This window comes from Neltuma alba, unplaced genomic scaffold (genome assembly GCF_004799145.2).
Source record: "Neltuma alba isolate B1F8T4 unplaced genomic scaffold, ASM479914v2 tig00012732_pilon, whole genome shotgun sequence".
Taxonomy (NCBI): domain Eukaryota; kingdom Viridiplantae; phylum Streptophyta; class Magnoliopsida; order Fabales; family Fabaceae; genus Neltuma; species Neltuma alba.
The window spans coordinates 540,264-561,121 of NW_021637152.1; the positions used below are offsets into that span (position 1 = coordinate 540,264).

Sequence of the window (20,858 nt, forward strand, 5' to 3'; positions counted from 1 at the left end):
GACCTTTTTTAAAAGAATTTTTTTCTCTTTTATAAGATCTTATAATAATTTCAATGAGCATTAAATATTTTTTCCCATATCTGCCTATATTCAATAAGGGTAGTGAGAAGCCGGCCAAAATTGTGCATTTAGCTTTCCAGATAGAGGGGACCTAACGAGTGAAAGGCGGACCATGTTCTTGATGCATTCCACCTTCTCTGGTCTTCCTCCGTCACTGATCTCTTCGGTCTCATCAGGCCGTCACAGAAATCCTATTATTCACCATCAACTTCCCCAACATCGTCTCAGAAACCCCAACGCTTCTACCTTCAAAGTTACTTGTTTTGCGGCTCTATCATTCGATGACATCGTTCAATTAACCCATAACAAGGTGCCCCATTTCGACATTCAATCGTCAACCCTTATACATGTTACGGGTTTATCTCAATTTTCACGTTTTGTCAGTTTCACTCCTTTTTTGTTTTGATCTGATTTATGTCGCTGAAATTGTAAGTATCTGCTACGAAGGTTCTGATTGCAGCTGGTGCTTCTGCGGCAATTGGGCAGATTTCGAAGCCCTTTACCTGTGCGTTTCTATATCGGAAAGAGTTTGATATCAAGGCGTTTATTCAGGCTGGAGGGTTTCCATCAACACATTCATCCGTACGACTCTGAACCCCTATCCTCTGGATTAGAGATAATTATACAAGCAGCAGCTATCCTACAATCAAAGAAACAAAGTATAGGGGAGACTTTTTCTTAAGCAACGCCGAAATCTTAAAGAGAGAACAAAAATCTCTGAAATATTGCGTGAACTAGTTTTATTTCTACGAAGTAATGAATGGACGAACTAGGTTTTGTTCATATGACATGCTACACTTTTTTATGTTCAACATCTTTGAATTGCTTTACAAGATGATCATGTGATAGTAGGGATAGTTTTTTTTTTAATTGTTTTTTATTACCTAGCCTGCTCTTTGTTTTCTGCGTTATCCTAGGATTATTTGATAAACAGAATGGAAATTAGTAAAAGGGCAAGTAAAATGAGAAAATAATTTTGTGCACGAAAAACATTTAAAGTCCTCAAATAAAAGCAGTATTAGAACTATTGTTGATTAGTACTAATAGTAACACTATAACACACATATTATTTCATGGCTTTTTTCATGTGTAAAGGACAGGAAATCTCCTTCCCTTATGCCCCATTTGATTGCAATAAAGAGAAACTATTTCCTTTTTCTTGCGCAGAAGATGAGCTAAGCAATTTTTATTATACTTCAGTTGTTGTTACTCAACAATAATTATTCTTTTTTTTTTTTGTGATAATAATTATTCCTTTTTGTTACCTTCCAGGAGCACAGGAAATATTTTTATCCACAAATAACGAATTTTCATTTCATTCCATGTGGCAAATAAACCCTAACTTACCCAATGGATAGAGGGTCGAAACTCTTAAAAGTAGCTTAGCTCAGAACATGGCAAAAGCTTTGGCTATGGATTCTGGCCCATGGCTGGCTGAACGAACTATTCTGTAACTCTCTTGAGAGAGAGAAGGCCAGCTTAAAGCTTTGAAAATTCACTTTTCTCAGGCCCCTAGTCATAAAAGACCAATGCTCACTGAAAAGACCAAGTCTGAGGCTAAATAGGCGCATAACAAATCAAGAATTTTTTTATTAGTTTGCCCTAAAAGGTATATACTTGTCATATTTCAAAACAGAAAATTCTGATAGCAAAAACCTAATAAAAACTATACCTGAGTTTTGTTGTTATCCAAGTTTTATCTACATCACTTGAATGGTTGATTATTAATGATCCTGTTGGGGCTTTGGGTTTCAGAGTCAATCTCACAAAGTTATTTGCATTTTCCTGTGGTAGGCGACAGTGGCTTCTGCAACATTCCTTGGTCTTAATAGGTAAGAAGATTGGTTATGTTGTGCCTGCTAGGTGTTTGGTTCATTGCAACTTTCTCTGTTTTATGTATTCTCTTGAACTTCAAGAATCAAGCATAGAATTGTATAGGGAAGTTTATTTTATTGGGGGTTTATTCTAATTATATAATTTTGAAATGCAGAGGCTTCTCTGATCCCCTTTTTGGTTTATCAGTTGTGTATGCTGCCCTCATTATGTATGATGCTCAGGTATGTTATTCTTTTGTCAAATTTATGTCAAAATTCTTGTGTATTTACGCAGGACTTGAGAATTTTAAGTATCGTTTGATAGTTACCAACGAGCAATCGAACTATTTGATGTTGATTTCTGACTGAGATGGTGCAAATGATCACATTTCAATGGGATTTCCTTTTGTAATTTTACTCTCTTTATGCAAGGTGCTATAGATATTGCGGGAAAAACGTTATATCATGAACTCTCTATCTTTTGAGCTTGTGTGTTGTGATAGATCAAAGAGGAATTTTATCCCTTATTCATGTACTTTGACCTTTGAGTTCGCCATATTATGAACTTAAAGTACATAGAAAACTTCATAGCAAGGAGATAGAATTTGATTAAAAAAATGTAAAAACAAAATTCTTTGTTCTTGGAAGATTGGAATTGGGGCATTATTGTTTCAATTTGCCATGCCAGAAATGTTGTCGTAGGTGGATTCCAGCTTGCTACTAAAGCGGTGAACTTTGAAATCAATTCTGAAACGTGTGATTTGATTGAAACTTTCCAGTCTGGTTCAGATGAATGAAAGACATAGAAAAGAACATTTCTTTCCAGGACAATTTCTGTAGGCCGAACTGATATCATGGAGATTGAGGAGGCGTCATATGATATTAATAGGTTGGTGTTGCATGTCTGGGAAATGGGGGAAAAAAATTCTACTGTCTCTTGCTGTAGGGTTATATCTTCCTTTGGAACCTTTGTTGTTTTAACCCAAGTAGTTAGTTTAGTGATAGATAAGTAGAAACGAGTATCTGTCATGTGATTACATGTACATTCTCTCGTTTGAATCATAGCTTTGCCAACATCTTGGGACCATAATGCAAGAAAATTTATTGTGAATTACCCAGCCATGATATTGATGACTTGCTTCCCCTAGGCTGGAGGGGTAAATCAATTGAAGTTCACACAAGCTGGCTTTATCACCGCTTGACCACAATGTAGAAATATACTTTGTTCTTGGTTAGCAATGCTAATTGTATAACTAACATCCAAGGAAAGAGTATTTCATAAACAAAGCAAGCCATATCCTGCATGTGTCACGCTGGTGGTAGACACCACATTGCATTTAAAAACATTGAAGCAGTGCATATTTTATCATCTCTTGGTGTCCTCATTATGCCTTTCTCGTATCCATGTCAATATTTGTGCTTCCTAGAATGTTGAGTGTGGCTTTGGATTTTGCAGGGGTGTGTAAGGAGAGAAGTAGGGAATCATGCCAAGGTATTGAACAAACTACTCCAGATGCTAGAAAATTCGGTAGATTCCAAAGATAGAGATGATAGGTTGATCAATTCCCAGCTAGGAACATCAACTTCTATGAATGGAACAAGCCTAGACAAGTTCCTTGTTCCCAAGAAGCCAATTCCTTGGAACACAAACAAGGAATACATCGGTGTTGGTCGAATCTGACAGATTTTTCTGTTAGAACATAATTATCCTCATATTAGAAATATCATTGAGGTACTGTTAAGCACTAAATATGTGTATTTCTCACAACAAAAAATTTAAACATTGGTTCGTCACGTTTTGTAGGATTAGCCCTTTTCGCTAGACTCAACTACCATTGGTCTTTTCAATGATTTTTTATTGTTAAGGTATGCTTTTTTTTTTTTTGCTTGTAATTTGGTCTTTTTGCAGAATAGTTTTTTTTGAAGTGCTGTTAACTTTCAAAAACCCAATGAAATAAACAATAACCCTCTCGTTTTATTTATAAATCACTTTTAATATATTTCACATAGACTTAAAAAAAACCTTAAACTTTATTAACTCTTATTTAAAATTCAATAATTTTCCAACCTTTTTTTTTAACAAAAGAGATATATTAAATAACAGAAATATTTACGAGAGTATTACAGAAAGGCCTTTAAGAGACGAGAATTACAAAAGGAGCAGAAGTCAAAAGATGCAATTCATTGTTGTTTCTGAACTCTTGCACATGTGATCGGCTAACGCAATAACTTCATTCACAACACGGTGGGATTGGAAATCTTCCTGGTTGAAAAGTTTTCTATTACGAGTTGACCAAAACTTCCAGCATAGTAGTCCAAAGAAGACGCTCCACGATTTACCAGTCTCCTTAGTAGCAAGGTTATCTTGAAGCCACTCTGTAAAAGGCCTTGACATAAATTGTTGTAAACGTTCATGGGGAATGATGAGGCTCCAGCACATAGAAGCATGAACACATTTACGTAGCACATGGTCCAGGTCTTCTAATCCATCAGCACAGAGTTCAATTATACCATCATGGGTCATTTGCATACGTGCACGTTCAACGTTGGTCAACAGTTTGTTACTTAGCATCGGCCAGAGACAAGATTAGATCCTTTGAGGACCCAGCCATTTCCAAGCAAGATTCCAAAGGGATTGTTGAGCATCCCAGTTTATCTCCATGATTAGCTTATAGGCAAATTTGACTATAAATTCATCTTTGTTGTCGGGGCTCCAAAAGCATTTGTCCACAGTGATGGATTGGCTTGGAGGTTGCATGTTTCTAATTTTAGTGAGAACAGTGCGGGGTAGATTTGATTCAAAGGCTGCCCACTCCCAGCTGTCATCTAGGGTGACAAAATTGCTCAAAGGCTTGTGCAGATCATTTGCTGTTAGGGGAGTGTAGGACAGGTTGCATAAGGGTCCTAAGTCTTGGATCCAATTGTTAGACCAAAATCTAATCCGTGTACTATCTCCTATTTTCCACTGCAGACCAATATTCACATCTTCCATAACTGAAGCTAAGTTTCGCCAAAGGTGAGAAGTGTTCCTTATTATAAGGGGTTGATCCGAGGTATTTGGCCAGGCATATTTATGCCTAAGGACTTGAACCCAGAAAAGGCTAAGTTGATTAACAAGTGCATAGGCTAATTTCATAAAAAAGCTGAGTTTTGACCCTGTAGATCCTTCACACCACATCCTCCACAATCCTTTGGTTGACAAATTGTTTCCCATTTTACTAGATGCATACTTTTGTATTGCTCAGTGGATCCCCAAATAAAGCTACGAGTTATAGACTACAGTCTTGAACACAATGAAAATGGTAGTCTAGTGGATTGCATGGCATACAAGGGAATTGTGCTTAGCACAGATTGTGCAAGTGTGATTCTTCCAGCTAGGGACAAAGATCTCGCCTTCCAGTCAGAGAGTTTTGCCCTCACCTGTTCCTCAATATAGTGATAAGTATCTTTGGTGACCCTCTTGTGGAGGATAGGAACCCCTAGGTACCTGCCCAAATTGTTAGTTTTCCTAAAGTTTAACTGGCTGTTGATGGAATTTGCAGCTTGGTTATTGACATTTTTAGAGAAATAGATACAAATCTTTGTGGGACTAACTCTGTGGCCCGAATGACAGCAGAAATTGTCCAAAACCCTCTTAATTAGAGGTGCTTGCGAGGGAGTAGTTGAGCTGAAAAGGACTAAGTCATCTGTGAAGAAAAGGTGAGAAACAGTAGGCCCTTTTTTCCCATTCAGATCGATTGCCAATTTCCTTTATCAACTTCAGTGTGAATGTTTTGAGATAATCGTTCCATGTACAAGACAAAGATGTAGGGGGAGAGGGGATCACCTTGGCGAATTCCCCTTTGAGGTGAGAAAGAGGCAGAGGCCTTCTTGTTCCAGAGAACTGGCATCGAGGAGGTGGTAATACACTTCATTATTAAGCATCTAAGCTTGGTTGGAAACCCTGCTATCTTCATCGTATCATTAATAAAACCCCATTGAAGTCTGTCAAAAGCCTTTTCTAGATCAACCTTAATTGCCATCCATCCAACTTTGCTTGTTTTCCTTCTCATTGAGTATATTGCTTCTTGGGCAACAATGATATTATCTATAATGGAGCTCCTTTTAATGAAACTTGATTGGTATGGTAGAATAAGGTGAGCCATGAGTGGTTTGAGTCGGTTTGCTATGATTTTTGTACAAGCTTGTAAACCGTGGTGCATAAACTGATTAGGTGAAACTCCTTTAAAGTTTGATGGTTATCCACTTTTGGAATCAAGACTATCTGGGTTCTGTTAAAGCTTGTGTCGATATCACCACCTCCCATTGAGATTGAAAGAAAGCAATATGGAGACCATCAACTCTAGGAGATTTGAGTGGATGCATGTCAAAGAGAGCACGCTTAGTTTCTTTCTTAGTTACAGGACAATCCAGTGAGAAAAGCATGTCATCAGTTAGGAGTGGGAATGAACCTGTATAACTGGAGGGAACAGGATGGGTGTGGTCATTTAAGTAGATGCCTTTGAAATGGTTTAGAGCCATTTCACATAGCTTTTCTTGGTCAGATTCCCAGTTACCATCCTCTGATTGAAGGATTAGGATCCTATTTCTCTATTGCCATAGCAGGGCTTTAGTGTGGTAGTGTTTTGTGTTCCTATCTCCATCTTTGATCTATTTGCATCTTGCTTTTTGCAACCATAAAATTTCCTCATTATGGCATATTTTCTCATACTCATTGATCAATGATCCTTCTAGGTCCAAATAGCTCTGCAGGAAAGGTTGTTGTTCGAGTGCCCTCTATACACCCTGTATCCGCTTTCTTAACTCAGCTTTTCGCTTTCTAATGGACCCATAGACCTCCATGTTCCACGTGTGGACTTCTTTAGTGAAAGATTTGATATTATTGGCTAGGCTCTATTCATTACTCTAAGATTTCAGAACTAAATTATGAAAGTCTTCATGAGAGGCCCAAGCTGCTAGATAACAAAATGGTCTCTGGTTACAGTGGTCAACTTCTACTTTCTTAATTAGAATTGGTCGATGGTCGCTTTGAATTCTGGCAATATGCATGATTGGAGTAGTGGGCTGGGCTCTAATCCACAGATTGTTACAAATAGATCTGTTAAGCCTTACCATTAGGTTTCCTCTTTGTGAGGTGAATCTGGGCCTTGAGAAGTCGAGATGCATTAAGCCTATTTTACTAAGGAAATTCTTGAAACTTTTGCACCCAGAGTGTGAATGACGAGCTCCCCCCAATCTTTCATCATCTGAGATGGTGGCATTGTAATTACCAGCAAGGAGCCAAGGAATGTCAACGTTGTTTGCTATTTGAGGAAGTTTCTCCCAGAGCTTCTCACGAGCATTGGGTTGTGGACTACCATAGATAGCTGTGAAAAGAATCGGTTGGGCGATTGATTAGCACTAATTGAAGTATGAACAAATTGTCTATGATTTTGTAAGACATCAACTATAACACTGTCTTTCCATAATAGCCATATGCCTCCTTAAAAACCCATGGCTTTGATTCGATGAGAGTTTGAGTAGCCTTTGCACTTTATAACTTAATCAGTCTTACCTTCTGAAATTCTCGGTTCTATTAATACCACAACATCTAGTTTGTAGCCTTGTAAAAAATAACTCAAGGCACATTGGAATCTGACCGAGGCAGCTCCTTGGCAATTCCACACCAAAAAAGATTTATTCATAAAAGGAGAGATGTTAATGCTCCCTCTTAGAGCAGTTCAAATATGGCTCTTCATTTAGATTTGATTCATAAGCTTCCAAAAATAAGGCATCTTCATCAAAAGCAGTGGTGGAGCCTAGAGCTCTAGCTAGCGCCTTTGTTAGTTCCTTTGATGGGCCTCCAATGGCATCCCAGAACTTGGGTTTGACGCTTTTAACCCACATTGGATGTTGTACTTTAAAATACCATTTTGGATAGGCTTATGTCTGGCGCTTTTTTAAGGTTGTTTTCCTTACTAGCTCTTGTTGAGCCCATAGGTCTCCCTACTGTGCTTCTACTCTCAGTTATAGGCTTCCCCTTGATTGGCTCCAAAGAAGGACACGATTCTGTCAGCGTAATGACTGTGTTTTTAGCAGGGTCAAGATTAGTTGGTTGGTGGGCTTCCTTATAGGTTGGGACATCGAAGATTGTGTTCTTGCTTAGCTTTGCCTTTCCAGTCAATTTATCCGTGTTCCTCTTACCTGTTACCTGTTACCTTTTCCTTTCAAGTGGTTGTCTTTTCCACCCTTTCCTTCCCCTGTGTCTCTTGGGAATAACCATCTCTTGGCTCAAAGTGTTAGCTTTCCTTGCTTCTTTGCCGGGATTACTGCTATGGTGATTATCTTCTTCATCTGCAGAGTGGAGTACTTTGAACCTATTGCCTCCCCTGTCATTTTTGCTCGCTACATTGTTAGATGGCCTTTTGTAGCCTTTCCTATTTTGCCAGGCTCGAGACGGTACTTGCATCCAGGGGCCAAAGATGTGATTGTCACGCTCTACCACTTCCCGTGCCTTGGGCTCCTGATCAAAGGCAGCATGCTCAGTCTGCACCGCTGCTTGTTTCAGTGAGGTAGTTGTTGGCTCAGTCATCTTCTGCTGGCCATGTTTAGTCGGAGATGATACTTCTAGAAGACCATATCTTCCACAGTGATAACAGATTGTTGGTAGGCTCTCGTATTCCACTATTTGAGTGACTCCATCTAGCTTAACCATGAAAACTAGCAGTTTCGTGAGATCAATATTTACTGCTAGTCTGGCAAAACGAGCCTTATCCACTCTTGCCATATTATAATCTATCTTCAGAACTTGAACAATGACTTCTCCAATAGCATGAAGAACATTTTTATCGTAGTAATGATAGGGAAGACCAAGTAGCCTATCCTACCCATACACTTGCTTTATTTTGAGGTTCTGGGGAGAGAGTGATGGTTCCCACGGATGCACCGTCAAATAGTGTCCCAACACCACCTAAGGCTCGTTGAGCATGGCATTCTGGTAGTCTATTCCATTTTCAAATTTGACCATGTAACACCCCTTTCTAGCTCAGTGAGTTTGAAGTCTCCGATAGGTCTCCACATGCTAATGATCTTGTTATACAATCTGTCTTGCCTGATATACCTCCCAAGGATCTTGATCATGACAGCATATCGCATGTAGCTCGACTTTATGTCCTTTACCCGTTGTGAGAAATTGATGACTGGTACGAGGCCCTCCAGATTAATCGTAACATCACCTTTCTCGATAGTAGTTTCTTCTTTCAATTGATCAGGTTCTTATGGGGAGCCCGTTCCTAGGAGCTTATCTCTAAAGGAAGGGACATTTTGGGCGTGAACCGACTCATGGGGGATCACGAGAGTGTCATCATCCATTGCTTCTTTAGCTTCCCCTTGAAATAGCTGCTTTTGGATAGGGGAATATTCTGAAACGTCTTCTCGGCTCTCTGCCACATGTTCTTCATTATCCATATCAGTCTCTGCCTCATCCTTCTCATTTGTTCTTACCTTCTTCTTTGTCCTATTGTCTTCAGCGCCAGGAGTTTGTTCTCCTTTGTTAACAAGGGGTATGTTGATGGTTTGCTCCACTATTGATTTCTTTACTCTAGTGTTACTTCCATAGTGGGTGGAAGTATGAAATTCTCACCTTTCTCCTTTGTTGCAGTGGGCAACAGAGGTCTCTCGCTCATAGGGGTTTGCTCCAAGAGGCAACGTGGGGTCACTTGCATGATAGCCAAGAGAGAGTGTCTTTCTCTTGTTTCTTTCTCTTACCAGTATCCTTATCCTATTAACTTTTCAACTTTTTTCCTATTTAATATACATTATACTTTATATAAATAAAGTCAACATAATAATAAATGAAAGGTATAATTATATATCCATACAAAAAAGTCTCTCAATGCCCTGTAAATAGTATTAAGAAATGTTTTCTTCTCTGTTCTATAAATAGAGTCGGGGGAGTATAACATAAAGGAAAAAAGACCTGAAATTCAGGCACAATTTGCAATGGTTTGAAAAGAACAAATAAAAGGTGACAGGCTGTTCTCGTTAGGACAGGGACGGGGCCATCCCGGTCTCATCCTGTCCCGTGAACGCCCATAATAAAAATAATGTTGAAGTATACTTTTAGTTATTTAATGTTATACAAAGTTTTAATTTTTTTAAACTTTAAAATGTATATTTTTAATCCTTTAACCCTATTAAGTTTAATTTCCAAAAAATTTATGATTTTTATTAAAAAATTATCATTTAAAACTAATGATTGTAGAATTAAAGGAAAAATATGCTTTTTAAAATTAAAAAAACCAAACTAAAAATTTGTATAAAGTTAAAAGACCAAATTACTTAAAGATAAAATATAAAAAGTAGAGGAGTAATTATGTTACATAAGACGTTTATATTGTTTTAAGAAGATAAAAGTCTTCGGGCAAAAAAAAAAAAAGAAGATAAAAGTCTACATAATTAAAGTAAAATAAATTAAATTAATTTTCTATCAAATAATAGGTTTTTTCTGGAAAATATAGTTTATTTTAGCTGACCAAATAACCTTTCTCCTTTGTTTGGATATAAAGAAAAGTTGAGAGGAAAGAAAATGAGAAGAGAGAAAATGAAGAGAAGAGAAAATTAGAAAAAAAATATTATCACATTTCATGTTTAGATGGACAAGAAAAAATAGAAAGGAAAAAAAATAAGTAAATATCCAAATGACTAAAATACCCTTTCTGTTATATCAAAATATATTTTGATTAAAATCAAATTAAATCTCATAATAAAAAACCATATTTATATTAACACAATCATATACTTTAAAATCAAATTATTTGATAAAAATATATTATCATGTTATTATATTTTAATATCAAATAATTTTGTAAAAGAAAAAAAAACATTTTGTGTAATGTAATACTAAAAAAACTAAAACAACAACTCTATTTATTTTTCCTTTCAGTTCATTTTAGAAAGATTTTTTTAATTTTAATTATTTTATTTTTCAATCAAGCAAACACAAAAGAAAAACTTGATGACAATAAATAAAGTGAAAAAATAATAAAAAATAAATAGGTATTATTTGCTGGAAAAATATATGTAAGGGTAGAGAGAAAAAATATGTTTTTTTTTCTTATTTTCGCTCCATATATGAAGAGAAAAGTTGGAAAGAAAATGTATTGTGAGACCTATCTTATTTTCTCCTCAACTTTTCTTCCCTCGCATTTTTTTTTTAATCCAAGAAAAAAACCATTTCTTCTCTTATTTTTCTTCGTAGTTTTTCTTTCTTCCTTATTTTCTCTTCATCCAAGCATTCAAGAGGAAGGAACGTCGACAGCGATACTTCGCCTTGCCAGTAAGTGGGAGGCATAGCTGCAATCCCACTCATCAGTATTAATTGAAAGATAAGTAAATATTTTTTGTGAAAGAAAAATCGATGCTTGATGGCAAATCAACTCTATCTCTATGCGTATAGCCCTACCTACGGAGGAGCTTCACCGCCTTCCGCCGCCGCGGCCACCACAAGCACTGCCAGTACCCTTTCTTCCAGCCGATATCTTTCTACCGATATGTATTTTCCTCAACGCAAAGACTCCATTATTCGATACTCTTCTTACGCCGCTTCCGATGCCGACATTGCTCCACCTGGTGTTTCTACCAGACTCTCCAGCGCTGCCTCCGGACAAACAGCTTCAACCGCTACTCAGTTGCTATCTCAAGCTTCTTGGCCTGCTGCTATTGCTGCAGCTGCTGCAGCAAATGCTGGGTCGGCTGCATTGGACTCGATTGTTAACCTGAAACGCTCTTCTGATGGTTAGTTTAGTTTCCCTCTTTCATTCTTTTTACGGGTTTCTTCTATGCAGATCGATCTTGTAGATTCCTTTACGCTACTTAAATGCGAAGTCTTTATAAATAGTCACCAAGTCTAGAGGTAAAACCATGTATGAGAGCTGGACTTCGGGCTTCTGAATCTGATGGTTCAAGTTCATGGATCAAATTTAGATGCTTCACTCTTTGTCTGTGGTTGTTGGGCCAATTTTTCATAGTTTTCATGAACTGATGATAATGGGTCGGATGCTGGATCTTGTTTTGCTTTCTAACGATACATAGCATCTCCATTAATTTATGAGTAATAACTGCATATTTATTTGATAATAAAGATGAAATGTCTTCTCTTCTACTCAACTTGCTTGAGCTTGTATAGTCTATCATCAATATATTCTCTAGAATAATACTTGAAAGGTGTTGTATCCATTGACTTGAGAAATATTAGACATGCATGCTCAAAGAATATGCCGTTGAACTTAATCCAGATTTTCTAGTTTGAAAATGTCTTAAATTGTCAATGAATATATATATTGAATTTATACTAAAAATTTCTTGCAAATAAGCTTTTGGTAGGAAGCACAAATGGATGCAGTGGTTTTGTCTCTACTTATGCATTTTAGCAGCAATAATAACCTAGGAGGGGTAAAAACGGTCTAATCGGATCTTGCACTCATGAAGATAAACTCAGGACGTTTGTTTGGTTGTAATTAGTTCTTGTCGATTCAATGGAGCATTTCATACCCATGCATGAACGTTGCAATTATTTAGATCAAGAGGAAATCATGATCTTTGATATGTTTTGTCTCTAATTATGGTTCTAGTCCCCTCCCCTTCTTGCCAACAATTATGGTTCTGGTTGCATGAAATTTACTAGGATTCAGGTGTTTTTTTTTCTTTTTGTTTTTTTTTTTGGGGAGGGCCTTCAAATGAGTCATTAGTGTGGCAAATGAATGGATCTTGACTAAATAGTTTTACCCTAATTGTTCTTTCATTCAAGACTTAAGCGATACTAATAGAGAAGGATGCTATATCAATAATCCTACTTTATGTTGGCTTCTAAGATCTAATGCTTTCTGATAAAGTCAATTTGTTTTTTCTGATTTCAGAGAGTGCACAGGTTTGCTATTATATATATTTATATATATATATATATATGAGCGATATTAACTGTCATTTTCCCCATATAACGTTAGTAAACATATATTCGTACGCTTATTCATTAGATGCATTATTTGCAGCTTAAATAGAGTTCATCTCATTTTTGCTATGATGTATATTCTACGCATTTGCTAAGTGTGTGCTCTTGATTCAAAATTATTTTCTAAGTCAAACTTATTGAGTAACATATATTCGGTTTGGTTTTCTTGTACATACTTGCCTATTATGTATTATAGCGCTCTACCATCCAACTGTTTTGCAAACCCATAACACGATTGGGCAAAGTGAAGCTTGGTATTCTACAAATTCATTAACAAAGCGCCCTAGATACGAGAGTACAAGCAATTTGCCTATATATCCTCAGAGGCCAGGAGAGAAGGATTGTGCACACTATATGCTCACAAGAACCTGTAAATTTGGAGATGCCTGCATATTTGACCATCCTATTTGGGTTCCTGAAGGTGGAATCCCAGATTGGAAAGAGGTGACCGTTTATTGCCATTATTTATGTGACTGAAATGTATATTTTATTTTATATCATACATTTATTATTATATACTGAAAAGTGACTTGTATACTATATTTAGATATATGACTTGAATATATATGAACGAATTTATGTAAATTTTGTATACTAGTTTAACTGAGGCCAGCTCTTACCATTTAAGTTTATTATATATGGCTGTTTTCAATGTATGTAAAAAAAAATTATTTGTATGATACTTATTTGTATATGATGAATTGAAATTTCAAAGTTTGAAGGAAACATTCTTAATTGTTTTAAAATTTCCTTTTATATAGAGTTGCTTGGTCATACAATAGACAGCAACTCTTACTAATTTTAGCGCTACAGAGTTGATGGTGAATGTAGGAGGCTTGGCCTATGGTTGAGCTGGAAGCTTGTAATTATACAAGCTAATTGGCGTTTCTCTACATAGTATGTGGATGGCAATGTTATCAATATTGCTGATATGGCATCCATTTGAATTAGTAAGATTTTGAAGCTTCTTGGGGGAAGCTGGCGCTAACCTTTACCTAGTGCTGGTGATTTACAGGTCTTCTTACCAGCTACATGGTAGCTCTTGTTTATTACTGTATAATGTCATAGACGGTGTATGTAAACTAATTTGGGAGTATCATCCTGCCCTCAGCTAGTGTTCTGTGCCTGCTTGCTAGGATGTGTAGATTGAGGTTGTTGCCTTGTGCCTCTTACTGTTCTGGTTAGCACTTTGAAATATAGTTACTGGGGACTAAAAACTGGTGTAATGGTTCTAACAACCGCATGATGGAGTCTCTACACACGAGATGCTTTCTGCATGCCATGATTTTTTGCATTTATCACTTGCTGCTTTGATAGGATTTTTGCAAACGTTTCCTTCTTCAATTTGAAGATATTATGACCCTTACGCATGATCATAGATCTTTTCATCTCATATGCCGGCAAACACCCCCCTAATTTTCCTCTCTCCTAATAAAAACAGTTTTCTCCTGTTTCATGTTTCAGTAACCTTGATGAACACTTATTCTTGTCTATGAGTGGAGATGGGAACTGAGATGAAGACACTGCATCTGTTCACCATGTCGGTCACCTATAAAATAAATATTTCTTCTGAATATGATTCTAAATTTTTAAGCAAAATTTATATACTTCTTTGTTTCAAAAAGTTGAGGCAAAGAAACTAAATAAGTTGGGTCTATCTGAACCTTAAAGTTGGCCAAGTGCTTGACCATAAAGAATGTGTTATCTACCAAGAAATGAAAATAAGACAAAGAAGAATATTTTTGCTGTAAGTGGCGAGTCTATTTTTCTTGTTTGACTATCTCACATTTCTTTAACGAATGAATGAGATATTTCTATCCTGAAAAATGGGAGGAGTGTTTGATATGGGTTTGAATCTAGTGGGGCTGCTTGGTATGCTAGACTAGGTTTTGTTCTCATGGATTGATCAAGGTGAAATATGTTCGTAAAAAGATTTTAACACCTCAAAATGAAGTTGCTGGTTTCCACTATTAAATATTTCATTTATATGTTTTTTAGGTTCCAAGTGTTGTTACAAGTGAGACTCTTCCTGAAAGACCAGGAGAACTGGATTGTCCAGTGAGTAGAATTTCCACTTATTTGCCTTTCTCTTACTTCAGATGCGTTAGGAACATCTTCTAATTTGTTGTGGTTTCCATTTGTTGCAGTACTTTCTTAAAACTAAGAGATGCAAGTTTGGTTCAAGGTGCAAGTTTAACCATCCCATGCATTTGTTTGAAAATGCTGATGTTTCCACCTTACCTGAGAGGCCTTCAGAGCCCCCATGCGCGGTTAGATATAATATCTTTTAGCTTCACTTGAAGCATTGATAATCTATAACTTACTGTATTTTGCATTTATGCAGTTCTACATGAAAACTGGAACATGTAAGTTTGGTATTACCTGTAAATTTCATCACCCAAGAGACATACAGATTCAGCTATCTGAAGAACAGAATGGTGCTGCTGGGCAGACCTACTTGACCCCTAATATAAAAGGGGCTTCAGGAGATACACAATTATCTAATCTTTTTAGTTCGTACACTGCTCCTGTATTGCATAATAGCAAAGGGCTTCCTGTAAGACTGGTATTTATCTGTTTTGGTATTTATTCTCTGCTGATGAAAAAAATGTTCAAGACATCCTAAAAGGAGAATACAAGTATCGTATTTTTCCCCCATTATATCTGGTCATATAAACTATTATTCATTTGTGACACTGCTGAGAAACTCAGTTTCCAAGTTGCCTCAACGGATTGGTCTTGTCTGGTTGTGTGATTTAAAAGCTTTTGCTGACGTGTCATCTGTGGTCATATATTGTTGGCTGAGGTGGAAAAAACCTTGATTCTATCTTACATTTTTTTGTTTAGTTACAATACTTGACAACAAAGGATATCTATCAAATTACACCTGACTGCATTGTATGAATTTACTGCTTTATTTGCTTCATATTTTGAAAAGCCTATGTGCAAATTTCTTCTGACAGGGTGAAGTAGATTGTCCATTCTACATGAAGACTGGCAGGTAAATATTCCTGCTTTGATTTTGGTAGAGTTATTTAATGGATAAAGGGTTGCTGATATTCTCCATTCATATGAATCAGTTGCAAATACGGTGCTACATGCCGCTACAATCATCCTGATAGGAATGGTATGTATATGATGTCGGGTGTTAATAATGTCATGTTTCGTGAACTGTCATTTTATATGGCTGTAACTTTGGTGCAGTAATTAACCCACCTGCTGCTGGGTTAGGCCATTCTGTTTTGACATCATCAGCTGCTAATCTTAACTTTGGAATAGTAAATCCAGCTGCATCAATTTATCAAGCTATTGACCCCAGATTGTCAAGTGCTGCGGTAATTTGGAAGTTGTTATTTTACTTATTTTAATTTGATAGCACTGAATGATGCAAATTGCAATGAATCTAATCCATGTGCACTACTTCTTTTGGGGGAAAAGGATAGGGCTGAAATTGCTTCTTGCGTGCACGAAATACAGGGTCTAAAATAAATATTTTTCTACTGATGTTGAAGGAAAGCGTTGGCTTGATGTAGTGAACAGGATTAGGGGCCATACTATTATTAATTTATGAAAGTCAAGGTACTAAAAACTAGACCGGCAGTTGAACCGGTCAAGACAATGGGTCAAGGGTCAGTCAGTCAGTCACCGGAGTCAAACTGAGGGTCAAACCGATGAGAAATAAAAAAATAAAAAATAATTTAAATCTTCACTGAGAACTAGATGTCAATTTAATATCTTGAATCACTAGTAAAATAATCACATCCTTACAATTTCTAATAATATCATACTACTAAAATCACTAAATATTCATTCCAACAAAATATCAAAGTAGATATATGATAACAAAATATTTCTCCTTATAATTATTCAATTACTAAGTCCTAATTATCAACAACTTTTTTAAAAAAATCATCAAAATATATATTTTTTTTAAAAAAAGAGGGACCGGGGTTAACCCACCAAATTGGGCGGATTACCTGGGTCATTACTGGGTCACACTGGTTCATTCCGGATCACACCGGGTCAAAGTGACCCCGGTTCATAGGCTCAACCGGACCCGTTCCCTGGCCGGTTCGCCGGTTTCCTATCAGAACTAGCTGGTCCGGTTCGGTCTGGTTTTTAATACCATGATAAAAGTTGTGCCTTTTCAATGCTGTGAAATGTGGATTAGTGATGGGACCTATACATATTAGTCAAGAACTGATCTTACCACTTGCAGCATGTTTCAAGTTTCTCAACATCAACCTAGATAGAGGTTCTGATGGGCACTCAAATGGGCTTGGGAAACTTCCTTCAAAAGCTGGTTATTGATATAGAAGAACCAATTCATTTAAGTAAACCATAGAACTGGTGTTATTACTCATTTTGAGGCTAAACATCCTATAGACTTTGGTCTCTACCAATTAGCTACCTTTGGAATGCTGACAGTTTTGTTGTTACGCTCAGCAATATTTTGCTTGGCTTTTTAGTCAAAACCATTCACAGGAAGTCCACAGAGCTGCCAACTACTGGCTTTGATGCCAATTAATGGCACCTAAACACAATGTAGGTGCTTTCTCCAATAGTGGTGAACCAACTCATTTGTGCACCCCATAGAAAAGTCCCTGCTACTTAATGTGGGATTAGGTATCCCATGCTATCTTGGTGTCCATTAGATTGGCTTTGACACAACTTGTTCGCTTTTGGGTAAATTTTTTAATTTCCATAGAAAAATACCAGAGTATGGAACCGGAATCTGTACTGTCGGGGTACTATATCGAATTAGTATGAATTAATCAATTTTTTATATGCCAGTGGTGTTACTTATTTTTCCCCGATTTTGGTTCTCCTGACAATCTGAAAACAAAGACACTGCCAAATTATCTGTTTGTTTGATGTATATTGTTCAGTCTTAATGAATATCAAGTGAATTATAGTTTTTGTGTGGTTGTATTATGAAACCTGTTGGATTCTTTTGGAATTTTTCTTTTGAATGTTCAGTCTTAATGAACTCAATTGGGAGTAGATATCCTTATCAGATATCAAATATCAGTTTTATAGACATTCAGATGAAATATGAATTGTTTTTGTGGGGAAGATCTGCACTATCAGATAATGCTATCTTTTTCTGTGTACGGCTACTTTTTCCTCCTCTTTGAAAGAGCTCTTATCGTTGGGGATACTTCAGAGATCCTATCTTTTTCATTCTAACCTCTAGAAGTAGAAGTGCAATATTTGGATTTTAAACCCAAGCCTTGCCCCATTGATAGTATCAATCACAAACAAGATTGTTGAAAAACGAATGTGCTTGTCATTAAACTCGTGGAGAAGATCTATACTCTACTTGAATTCTAGTTATTTTCTCGAGGTATGACTGTGGTCATATTCAGTCCAACTGATCCATGTAACTTGCTTGCCAGTCCCAGGTGGGAATAGCACCAACCGTCTATCCTCAACGACCAGGACAGATTGAGTGTGATGTAAGTACTTATTTTATTCCTGTTGGGATACAATCTTTAGTTTCAGTTGCCTGGGTTACTCGGTGTTAAATAACCTATAATGTCAGGGCCTTAAATTTGTAGTTACTGGTGTTCTTTTAGATTCAGGCAACTAATATCAGATTGCTACTGCTGCTGCTGCTGCTGTAATATTAGACTGTTATGGAACATTAGTCTTGATATTATGAATTCATAGTTTTAATTTTTTTTCCCCCAACTGATAAGGCCGTAAGGTTAACAGCAAATTGTCTAGTAGCTAAATCATTGAGATAATGTAAGTGGTTAACTTTTGGTGAATATGTAAATTCAAAATTTTATCTTTCATTTTTTTATCTCCCCCATTTGTATGAAATCTAGGGAGAGGACAATCATCTTTTCTCTTCAGCAATGGCTTAATGTGGATCCAACATATCTATAATACAATGTACAATGTTTCAGTACTACATGAAGACTGGAGAGTGTAAATTTGGAGAAAGATGCAAGTTCCATCACCCAATTGATCGCTCAGCACCATCACAATCAAATTCAGCTGCACAACAATCTATTAAACTCACTCTTGCGGGATTACCGAGGAGAGAGGTTAGTTTGGTGCTCCACATTGCATTCTTTGAAGCACTTGTTCTTGAAAATAGAGCTGCTTCGTGTTTGATGTGCATTAAATATAACCCAGTACTTCAAAGTTCATATTGCCCATAAGCACTATATTTTTTTGGGTTTGTGTCATTTCATGCCTCATTTGCATTTCTCTACAGCATTCTTAGCTCTTAGGATAACATTGTCAGAAGGGGTTCTTGTAAAACTGTTTGGTTATATCACGATTGATGAGATAAGGGACTAGTTTGTTTAAGATTATAAAATAAAGTGATTTTGTTATTGGGAGCACAGGGGAACCTTAAACAGGACGAGGTATGAGGTAGGAGAAAAAAAAAATTTCAGCTTATTTTGATAAGCTATTCTATTCCAAATAGCTTATCAAAATAACCTGAAAACAGATTCTTTTTCAAACGAAACCTTTATGATTAGCTTAAGGTTCTCCCAACAATTCCAACTTGATCCCAACAACTTCCTCATGTATAACTAACCAAAATCACTTTTTTTTTTTTTAATAATTTTAAACAAACCGGTCCAAATTCAAGTTTGGAAATTAAATTCTGCTGGAATTTAAATAATTGCCATTTGAGATGCATCTATCAATTGGCCGAGTATTAGTAAGTAACCTTAGCAGGCTGCTGATCATTAAGTCCGCTTAGCGGACATATCCAAAAATATATCCAGGCAGGTAAGATTCATGTTGTGGCTTTTCTGGCAACCTAGGGCTTCTCCATTAATGTCCATTTGTCTAGTTTCGCTTGCTTTTGACAACTAAGGAGCCATGATATTTCTGCGCTATTGGCAGATGCAATTTTTTCACCTCTCTGACTGCCTTTGAGCCTGTCTTGAGGCAAGCTGGGGAAAATAAAGAAAGTTGTTTCTCTTAATTAGAGTTTTTTTTAAAGGTTTTATATGTTTATCAAGACATAAAAGTGTACTGTCAAAATGATAGAAAATCGTTGGAGCCCAGTAACTCCCAAAACCTAAAGAACTGAAGTGAAAAAGTACTTTGAGAGTGACTTCGATTTTTGAAAAGAAAAATGTTTTAAAATCAGCAAATATAACAATTGTTTTATGTTGACAGGGTGTTGTAATCTGTCCATATTATTTGAAAACTGGCACCTGCAAGTTTGGTGCAACCTGCAAGTTTGACCACCCTCCTCCTGGGGAGGTTATGGAGATGGCGAAGACGCAAGGAGCAAATGAAACCGATGGAGAGGAAGCAGAAGCTGATGAAACACAGGGTGATTCTGTTCAGGAAAAGAAGTGAGATCTTGCAGGAACCATATAAAGTCATTGATCGGTCCTTTAGTTTTAGCCATGGCTAGTAATGTCTAAATTGCTTGGTTTTAGATAATCACCTGTTCTTGACTCTTTAACCCGTAGTTGACTTGCACAATGCAGTCTACTCGGATAATGTACTCTTGATGTTCTGTAACTATTTTGCAAGTGACAGGTCAGAGTAGAAGACTAACATCAACGATTGTGGTTCATGTAGTAGAAAGAATGTTTTGATGTAATTTACTTTCTACTGTGATCATTTTGTCTTCTAATCCTGCTCATTTGACTCCATTTTTGTGATCTCACATGTCGCATTTTCCCCTTGGCCTGCCTGAAATTTCACAATTAACGCTTACATAGTTCGTTCTATGACTAGACTTTGGTCTTGCTCATCCCGCATGGACCCAAAATGACAAGCCATATTATTCATGACTAATGAATTATGCAACTTATTTGCTGGTAAAAAAAAAAGAAAAGGAATTATGCAACTTATTAAAACTTCTATATTTTATATTCATTTGTTTCATGACTATTTAATTAGATTAGATGTGGATTTGATGCATTTTATATGAGTATGACGAGCGAGTTGTGTTATTTATGATGTAAATATATTAAATTATTATAGATTTTATATCTTACGGTGGTAGT

The 20,858-nt window shown here is 36.6% G+C and overlaps 3 protein-coding genes across 8 annotated transcripts; 2 read left to right on the forward strand and 1 right to left on the reverse strand.

The window, feature by feature from the left end:
* Positions 1 to 147: 147 nt before the first annotated feature.
* On the forward strand, positions 148 to 3,558 carry LOC114730455 (uncharacterized). Of its 5 annotated transcripts, none has more exons than XR_003738838.1 (5): positions 148 to 370; positions 508 to 642; positions 1,816 to 1,892; positions 2,051 to 2,117; positions 2,654 to 2,753. XR_003738838.1 is itself a non-coding variant. In XM_028917539.1 (5 exons), the coding sequence occupies exons 1-5, from the start codon at positions 173 to 175 to the stop codon at positions 3,553 to 3,555; spliced, it is 660 nt and encodes a 219-aa protein (XP_028773372.1). In that variant the 5' UTR covers positions 148 to 172; the 3' UTR covers positions 3,556 to 3,558. The 5 variants fall into 5 exon arrangements, 4 of the variants coding, with proteins under 4 accessions (XP_028773372.1, XP_028773374.1, XP_028773373.1 ...); XM_028917539.1 differs by lacking the exon at positions 2,654 to 2,753 and adding an exon at positions 3,335 to 3,558 and having other exon boundaries at positions 1,855 to 1,892; positions 2,051 to 2,118; XM_028917541.1 differs by having other exon boundaries at positions 1,855 to 1,892; positions 2,654 to 2,751.
* A 4,509-nt stretch (positions 3,559 to 8,067) lies between these two features.
* LOC114730449 (uncharacterized) lies at positions 8,068 to 8,640 on the reverse strand. Its single transcript, XM_028917532.1, has one exon. The coding sequence runs from the start codon at positions 8,638 to 8,640 to the stop codon at positions 8,068 to 8,070; it is 573 nt and encodes a 190-aa protein (XP_028773365.1).
* Positions 8,641 to 11,202: 2,562 nt separating this feature from the next.
* Positions 11,203 to 20,482, forward strand: LOC114730453 (zinc finger CCCH domain-containing protein 37). Of its 2 annotated transcripts, none has more exons than XM_028917538.1 (11): positions 11,203 to 11,648; positions 13,058 to 13,305; positions 14,860 to 14,919; positions 15,009 to 15,131; positions 15,206 to 15,418; positions 15,825 to 15,862; positions 15,942 to 15,988; positions 16,066 to 16,196; positions 18,261 to 18,320; positions 18,777 to 18,917; positions 20,014 to 20,482. In XM_028917538.1, the coding sequence occupies exons 1-11, from the start codon at positions 11,279 to 11,281 to the stop codon at positions 20,197 to 20,199; spliced, it is 1,617 nt and encodes a 538-aa protein (XP_028773371.1). In that variant the 5' UTR covers positions 11,203 to 11,278; the 3' UTR covers positions 20,200 to 20,482. The 2 variants fall into 2 exon arrangements, with proteins under 2 accessions (XP_028773371.1, XP_028773370.1); XM_028917537.1 differs by having other exon boundaries at positions 11,204 to 11,648; positions 15,206 to 15,427.
* The last annotated feature ends 376 nt before the right edge of the window (positions 20,483 to 20,858 follow it).

Bases quoted from the DNA above. Each gene is read 5' to 3' on its own strand.
- LOC114730455 (XM_028917539.1), top strand. From the start codon at position 173: ATGTTCTTGATGCATTCCACCTTCTCTGGTCTTCCTCCGTCACTGATC. The intron at 371-507 runs GTGCCCCATTTC...TCTGCTACGAAG, and splicing joins TTCAATTAACCCATAACAAG to GTTCTGATTGCAGCTGGTGC. The intron at 1,893-2,050 runs GTAAGAAGATTG...TTTGAAATGCAG, and splicing joins ACATTCCTTGGTCTTAATAG to AGGCTTCTCTGATCCCCTTT.
- LOC114730449 (XM_028917532.1), bottom strand. From the start codon at position 8,640: ATGGCAAGAGTGGATAAGGCTCGTTTTGCCAGACTAGCAGTAAATATT.
- LOC114730453 (XM_028917537.1), top strand. From the start codon at position 11,279: ATGGCAAATCAACTCTATCTCTATGCGTATAGCCCTACCTACGGAGGA. The intron at 14,920-15,008 runs GTGAGTAGAATT...CATTTGTTGCAG, and splicing joins CAGGAGAACTGGATTGTCCA to TACTTTCTTAAAACTAAGAG. The intron at 16,197-18,260 runs GTAATTTGGAAG...CTTGCTTGCCAG, and splicing joins CCAGATTGTCAAGTGCTGCG to TCCCAGGTGGGAATAGCACC.